The following is an 8,253-nucleotide window of genomic DNA, read 5'->3' on the forward strand; positions in this document are numbered from 1 at the left end:
GTTATTTATTTTCCTCCATCGGAAAAAAAGTACACCAAGAAATCACACGATGCCTTTGTTGTCTTTCATTTTGCTTCTTATGTTGCAGCAGTCCTCGGAAATGATTCAAGTGAAGGAAAGATGGTCAAATTCCTTGTAAATCATAAGGTGGTTGTTGCCACGAAAAGGTACGAGCTCTAAAAACTACACTGAAATCTTTGAAAACAACAATGAATGTGTAACGTTTGATTCTCGTATTGAATGTTACAAAAATTTTGAGTTTTCCCAGAATATTAAAATTTCTATTTTCTCATATAGATCGATGATCTAAATCACTGCTATGTCATGCAAAAAGAAAAAAGAAAAGTTCATTAAAGCCAAGTTACAGATATGTTAGTTCTTCAATGAACACTATTTTCTCAGATAGATCGATGATCTACATCACTGCAAAAAAAAAAAGAAAAAAAAAAGGAAGTTCATTAAAGCCAAGTTAAAGATATGTTATTTCTTCAATGAACACCGCACTATGGAGGGTCGACCTTGGGTATTCAATTAGAAATTGTCAGAAAGAAAAAGACTGTTTTTTCCATGACAAGAATAATAGAAACTACAAAACTTCAAATGGAATGAAACAATTGTTTAATATGATCAAGGTCACCTCTCACTTGTGTCCTACTTGGAAGTATTTCTCAAAAACTACCCTGCATATATTATCTGCTTCCTGCAGAGTCACAAGAAAACAGTTTCAACTGTTAATGTAGCAAACTTATGTCCACACAAGGTTGTGGAGTACCCTAGTGTAATAAACAGAACTAGATCACAAATATAGGCTGAGCTACAAACAGACATTCTCATAAAATAAGATTTGAAGTCATGTTATACTTTATTCCTGCCAGGCAAATTCAAGCTGAGCTGACAGATTATAATGCTCTCAGATATCATTTAACTTTTGTACAAAATGATAGTAGTTCAAATCACTCAATTATGCAAAATAGGCCAACCAAAAAGAACAAAATCTGGGATGTATATTATTGTGATTAATTGAAGCAAAACAGTGCAGATGACACCCCAAACAAAATGGTGCTCTCTTTTCTTTTTCTTTTTTTGAACCCCAAAAAAAGGTTTAGGATGTCGATTCATCCACACAGCCATTGCCTACAACCGACCATGAATCCTGAATACACTTGTAACTAAAATATATTATTATGTTCAATATTTTAGCTGTGCCAAGCAAATGGATTTCCCTCCACAAAGTACCACAGATCCCCTAACTACCAACTAACCTTATGAGAACGAGGCCATCCAACTTAGGATTCTTTCTTTGCTTCCACATCACGATTTGTCCAAGGATTGAGAGCTTCTCTGACTGCCTGAGCCTCTGGCGAATTCTCCCAAGCACGTTTTTCAGACTCCAGAACTGTTACTTTATCATCTTCATGTATGAAAAAGGGAACTAAGATTTAGATTAAGCAAGAAACAAAATAGAATATCAGAGAGACTGCAAAGCAGCTCTTTCACAAAATGTGTTGGAGAAAGTTCAACTAAATGAATAACTTAGAGATGCATTTGGTCAGAACTAACATGAGTATCATATGGAAGACCCGAGTTGATAGGGTGGGGGAGCTCAAAAAATCAAAAGGGCACAAAAGGGGAGCAAGATATGTTGAAGAAATTACTGAGCGGAGTGCCGGAGACCATTGTCAATGTTGAGTATCCAGGTTTATCAATCCTCAAAACCACTTGAGAGTAACCATTACAATTGGTAATTGACTGGCTTTGAACACAAGTGCTGATTCAAAGGGTCCAAAAATTCACTAAAATCCATGTCAATGAAAACATATCTAAGGTCAAGTTCAACCAGAAATGTGCCATTTAAACCCAATTCTTATACAATGTCATCTGAACCCTATCCTACTACATGTCTGTAAATATAGCAGAGTCATGAACAACCTTTACAGGCACAATCTAATCCATCCTTGTTAGAAAGGATCAAACTTTTAAGGACAAATTTAGGACATTTCACATGCTGACATATACTATTACCCATCCTTGGTCATAAACTGAAGCAACAATTTCTATACTATTCATGATTACCTCAACTCTATCATTCCGTACCAAACAATAAAATAGGGAATACAAATGTCAAAATTGAGAAAAGAAAAATAAGAAAAAGGGTAAAGATGAAAAGGAGAGCTCTCACACAGAAGCCGGTTTTGATCATGAAAAACTCCATGGAAGCTCCAATGAGAGCCGACCCGAATGCGATCTTCAAATACCAATCTAGAAACTTCATATTCACTGCACATACACAAACCCAAATAACAAGTCAAAAAAATTGAAAGGGGCAGGTTTAAACAAGTAAGAGGCAGTAGCAGAGCAAAAAGATTTACAAAGCTCAACACCGGAAAGGACTGCGGAAGTGGGCTTGGGGATGGATTTATCTAGCTCAGAATCTGTAAGCTAAAATAGCAAGGACTTTCACTGCATATCTCTTTGGCCATTTGATTTCTGAGGGTTTTGTCTAGGCTTGAAACCTATGCTTTTCCTGAGCTATTAGTCTCTGACACACGTAGTGTCTTGCAATCAAAGCTACATGCATCAGTGGTCACCTTAGCTAATTTCCCTGAATACTATTACCCTTGCAACAAGAGGAGTGCTTGACATTGCTGGGGTAATTACTGGATAATGGCAATTTGATGGCTCTTAATTTGTGGCATTCAGCATTACACAGATAGCATTAAGGATCCATGACAACTCTTAGAGTAAGTTATATAAATGAGAAAGTTGATTGTGGAACCAAAACACAAAATAAGCATTACAGCAACAAACAATAAATTATCGATCATTGTGAAGAAACCAAAATGAACCTATGGACAATTCAATAAAAAAAAACATTTCAAGTTTAAAAACCAAAAGTAGAACCCAAACTTTCACCCTTGTCGATCATTGTGATAAAAAACCAAATCCAAATTCAGAAAACAAACCCAAACCTTCCTCCACAGGTGGACCACAATCCTGGGATCTCTCCTCTTCTCTTTCCTACCCCAGCAACCTAACAATCACAAAGGAAAATGCTACAAACAAATCAAAAATTCAAAAGCTTTGTCCTATTTGCTTTCAGCCCAGTATTTATATCTCAAATTAAAGAGACTCAGAACAAAAGTTCAGAGTGATGAGATTTTTCAGAAAAGCCCAAGAAGGTAAAAGCTCTAAAGGATCAGTTTTTCGAAGGCTACCTTGTCTCTGCTCGACTCTCTCTGAAACGGGTTTGATTGGAAATAGCAGAATGTACCGTGGAGGAAGGCGAAAGAAGAAAAAACAAGGTGAGCCGGACACCAATGGCAACGAACAGGGACTAAATCGTCTTTTCCTCCGTCCCTTATGAACAGTAGTAACAGTAACTTAGTAATTACTAATCAGTAATATCATCAATATGCCTTTCTGCTACATCCATTTACTTCACCCGCCGATGAGTCTCTACGGTTATCGCTGACTGTATCCTTCTGTACTTTTCTGCGTTGCCACCGATACCACCATTCATTTCATCTTTTGGCACTTCACCCATTTCAGCTCCCGAGCTTTCCTTTGTTAAATTACTTTGGTTGCTTTTCATTACTTAATCTTGCCCTCAAAAGATATATAGCTTTTCCTTTTTGCCAGCCACAATATTGGTCTTTTCTTGATCATGACATGTACTTTCCTCACCAACATTTTGGGGGTGCAGCTCTAGCTCTTCCTTGCATTTGAATGCACCAGAATAATCTATTGAGGCAGAAAACTTGTGAGTTGTAACCCTTGTACTTGCCTTCATCTCTGAGATGCAACCGGGGCAGCCCTGTGGGAATTTTTTACTGACTGTTTCCAAACTTTTTCCACTGGGTCACCTAGAAAGGCAACCCATCCCTCCTTGGTGGAGATATTTTTGCATGGTATTAAAGGTTTATGCATTCAATGTGACAATTTATGCATAGAAAATTGGTACATAGTCAAGTGCATGCATTGAGTATAAATGCATGATCAAATTGATGCATTGGGAATAAATGCATAGTTAAATTCATGATGGACCTTTTAGTCTTCCAATAGAATTAATGAGGGAGATTTGGGTCTCAAAGATATGAGAATGAGAGGAAATCATAGGGAACATGTAAAAGGGTTCGAGTTCGAGTTGGGAAAGAAAGCTTCTCAACAGTTTGATCGTCTATTCAACTATGAAATCACCAAGATCTATTTGGTTTTGAACAAGCCAATCGATAATCACATCATTAAGAAATTTTGAGAAAGTAAACTATTTAACCGAAATAATATCAATTCAGATTCTAAATATAGAAAGCAAGTCAAAAGACAAAATCTGTAAAACCATAGCAGCTACATGTTTTCGCTTTTGTGCCCAAAACACCATTGGCAGCATTCTCCCTAAACGTTAAGCTATATCAGTAAGAAATTATATCGTTACATCATTTATGAAAATGTACCCCAAGGCATATGAGGGATTATAGCATATACACACCAAAAAAAAAAAATGCCACCATTAATGAAAATATCGCCAAAACTATATCATATGTTCATTGATCTAAGACCTCGTTTGGTTCACAGAATGGAAATATTGGGAAAGGGACAACTTTCCTACATGAAGGGAAAATGGATCCTAGCCTCCAACACCCCATGGGATTCATTTTCTCTCATACTTTTCCTGCATTAATTGCACATTAATATGCACACACTAAGAAGAGCTTCTCAATTTCCAGAAACTAAGAACATAAAGAGCAAACTCTAATTCCATGCATCACTGGAAGCATCATACTTGATTTCTTTGCCCTAGTGTTGAATATGTCTATCATTTCCTCACTGTAACATAATTTCTGGAAAATAACTATTCTACTACTCCATGTCACCTTTGATTGTCCAGAAATTTCTCGGCAACCACACAGATTGCAACTTTCAGACTTATAAATTGAATAATAGAGAAACTAGAGGAAGAAAGAGTGACTTGCAAATGAAGAACTAAAGTATGAGCAATACTGAGATTACCAGAGAACACAGGCGCCATTGGAGAAGAATCAATAGGAGAAGAACAAAATTGGAGGTTTGAAAACTCTGGAGAGCCTGCAAGTGTTGGAGACCACTCGCATAGCTTGGGTGGGTGGTGGGGGGTGGGGGAGTGCCTACTAACAAAAGCCACAATGTATTTTCCTTTTTCAGGGACTTCTCTAGAAGATCAATCACCATAGTCTGAGGATGAAAATCTTGTTGAGAGATTAGATGTGGTTAGCTGTGGGTCCGAACAATATGCAGATGCTTTAATCAGTAATGGGGTCATTGGTGCAGTGACTGTATAACAGTGAAGTCCTTAAGGATTGAGGAATGAAGTTCTACTGAGATTTATGGCTAAGGTAGTGAGCATTTCTATGCATCGTCACAGATCAAAGCGCTCAAATCAATTACACCGAGAATCCCTAGCGAGGACCAACCAAAAACCAAACCAAACCCCAACAATCTAAACTTAATTTTAACAAAGGAATGAAGGTCCCAGAAAATAGATGAAACCAGGACCAAAGCATAAACTTTGTCCAACAAGATGTCAAGACCTCCACCCATCCCCAACATAGTCTCAAAGCTACTTCCATTCCTTTACTACACTGCAGAATAAAAAATTAAAATAACTAAAACAAGCAAAGGTAGCACACTGCAAAGAAAATTATAAATCCCTTATCAGAAGCCCTATTCTTTTTGTCACCAAAAAAAAAAAAAACAGAGAGAGAGCACAAGTGTGGAGATATGTAACAATGAGCAATACGGCAATGAAGAACATATTTGTCCCTTGATTCAGCATAACACATCAATGTGGAGATATGCCAGCACTAGGTTCCCTTCTTTGACCCAAACTGCAAGTGTTAAATGTAACATGCATGGACAATTGTCCAAGCAAGCAATACAATTTGTGAAGCAAATTAACCTTCCCAGTATGATTGCAAGCTGGAATACAAGAATGATAGATTGTAACATATAACCTCAAAGTATGATTTACATGAAATACGTCAAAAAAGTCAGACCTCTTCTGACACTGGTAACCATGATTCTGTATCAAACTTGTGTGTGAACTAATATGCACACACCTAAATGCATTTGCAATAGCTTGGTAATCACCTGTCTAATGGAGAAAATTTTGGATGCATGAAAGTTTCAAGTGTTGTTCAAAAGCAATCCCAGTTCTTCTCGATGTCACTAATTGTCCAAGAACTATAGCTGTTAAATCTTGCAAAATCCTATAATATCTGCTAAAATTCAATGGTCTGATGAGGTCACAAATCATTGGCAGCACCCACATTGTGTTGCCTTACATCACATGAACTTTTTGAAATGGTAATGTAAGAATTTTCTAAACGAATATGCCTGTAAACTTAAAGATTTATGAAGCTCTTAACAGTGATTCAATGCACACACTTTATATAACATCAACTTCTGACCTTATGTAGAATGTACTCATGATACAATATGAAATCAATGTTGTGTAACCAAATGCGCTAAATGCATGTGATTGTATGATTGATTCCTGATTAGGACTTTTTCATGAAGTCTTACACTCAAGTCTTACAAAGACTTTCCTGGTTCCTGCAGAGTCACAAGAAAAAAAAAATTCAATTGTTAATGTAGTAAAGTTATGTGCACACAATGTTGTGGAGTACCCTAATATATATAATGAGCAAAACTAAACCACAAATATAGGTTGAGCTAAACAAAGCCACTCTCACAAAATAAGATTTGAGTTATGGTATACTTAATTCCTGCCAGGCAAATTCAAGCTGAGCTCATATAGACAGATTATAATGCTCTCAGATCGACCATGAAAAATAGGCCAACCAAAAAGAAAAAAATATGTGATGTATATTATTGTGATTGGTTGAAGCAAGTGCAAAACAGTGCAGATGACGCCCCAAACAAAATGGTTTTATCTCTTTTCTTTTTTTTCTTTTTGAACCCCAAACAAAGGTTTAGGGTGTCGATTCATCCGCACAGTTAGAGCCTACAACCCACCATGCATGAATCCTGAATACGCTTGTAACTAAAAATAATTATTATTTTCAATATTTTAGCTATACCAAGCAAATGGATTTCCCTCTACAAAGTACTACAGATCCCCTAGCTACCTTATAAGAACGAGGCCATCCAACTCAGGATTCTTTCTTTAATTCTACATCACGATTTCTCCAAGGATTGAGAGCTTCCCTGACTGCCTGAGCCTCTGGTAAACTATCCCAAGAACCTTTTTTCAGACTCCAGAACTGTTACTTTATCATCTTCATGTATGAAAGAGGGAACTAATAATCAGAGTCAGCAAGAAACAAAATAGAATATCATATGAGAGACTGCAAAGCCGCTCTTTCACAAAATGTGTTAGAGAAAGTTCAACTAAATGATAACAAACAACATAGAGATGCATTTGATCGAAAATAACATGAGTATCATAAGGAAGACCCGAGTTGATAGGGAGGGGAGAGCAAGAAATCAAAGGGAACAAAATGGGAGCAAAACATGTTGAAGAAAATATTGAGCAGAGACCGTTGTCAATGTTCAGTATCCAAGTTTATCAGTTCTCAAAATCACTTGACAGTAACCTCTACCGTTGGTAATTAATTGCCTTTAGACACAAGTGCCGCTTCAAAATTCACTAAAATCCATATAAATGTGAAACCTTATCTAGGTTAAGTTCAGCAATAATGCGCCATTTATACCCAATTCTTATACAATGCCATCTGAGCCATTTTCAAAAATATCTTACTACACTGTCTGAAACTATAGCTAGCAGGCATGAACAACCTTTAAAGGCACAATCTAATCCATGCTTATTAGAAATGAACAAAATTTTTATGAAAAATCTACAACATTAATTTCACATGCTAACATATACTATTACTCATCCTTGGTCATAAACTGAAGCAACAGTTTCTATATTTTATTCATCATAACCTCAACTCTATCATTCCCTACAAAACAGTAAAATAAGGAATATAAATGTCAAAGATGGAGACTTGCTACCCAAAATTGAGAAGAAAACAATAAGAAAAAGGGTAGAGATGAAAAGGAGAGTTCTCACACAGAAGCCAGTTTTAATCATGAAAAACTCCATGGAAGCTCCAATGAGAACCGACCCAAATGCGATCTTCAAATACCAATCTAGAAACTTCATATTCACTGCACATACATAACCCAAATAACAACTCAAAAATTTGAAAGGGACGGGTTTAAATAAGCAAGCTAACAGATTTACAGAGCTCA

At 36.6% G+C, this 8,253-nt stretch overlaps 1 protein-coding gene across 6 annotated transcripts; it reads right to left on the minus strand.

Annotated features, from left to right (window-relative positions):
• Nucleotides 1–445: 445 nt before the first annotated feature.
• On the minus strand, nt 446–3,367 carry LOC112198268. 6 transcript variants are annotated; one of them, XM_024339359.2, is made up of 5 exons: nt 3,216–3,314; nt 2,970–3,031; nt 2,182–2,277; nt 1,263–1,411; nt 446–700 (listed from the first exon to the last, which is right to left on the minus strand). In XM_024339359.2, the coding sequence occupies exons 3-4, from the start codon at nt 2,270–2,272 to the stop codon at nt 1,287–1,289; spliced, it is 216 nt and encodes a 71-aa protein (XP_024195127.1). In that variant the 5' UTR covers nt 2,273–2,277; nt 2,970–3,031; nt 3,216–3,314; the 3' UTR covers nt 446–700; nt 1,263–1,286. The 6 variants fall into 6 exon arrangements, with proteins under 6 accessions (XP_024195127.1, XP_040373463.1, XP_024195125.1 ...); XM_040517529.1 differs by having other exon boundaries at nt 2,964–3,031; nt 3,216–3,274; XM_024339357.2 differs by lacking the exon at nt 2,970–3,031 and having other exon boundaries at nt 3,216–3,367.
• Nucleotides 3,368–8,253: the final 4,886 nt, after the last annotated feature.

This window comes from Rosa chinensis, chromosome 4 (genome assembly GCF_002994745.2).
Source record: "Rosa chinensis cultivar Old Blush chromosome 4, RchiOBHm-V2, whole genome shotgun sequence".
In the NCBI taxonomy this organism is placed as follows: domain Eukaryota; kingdom Viridiplantae; phylum Streptophyta; class Magnoliopsida; order Rosales; family Rosaceae; genus Rosa; species Rosa chinensis.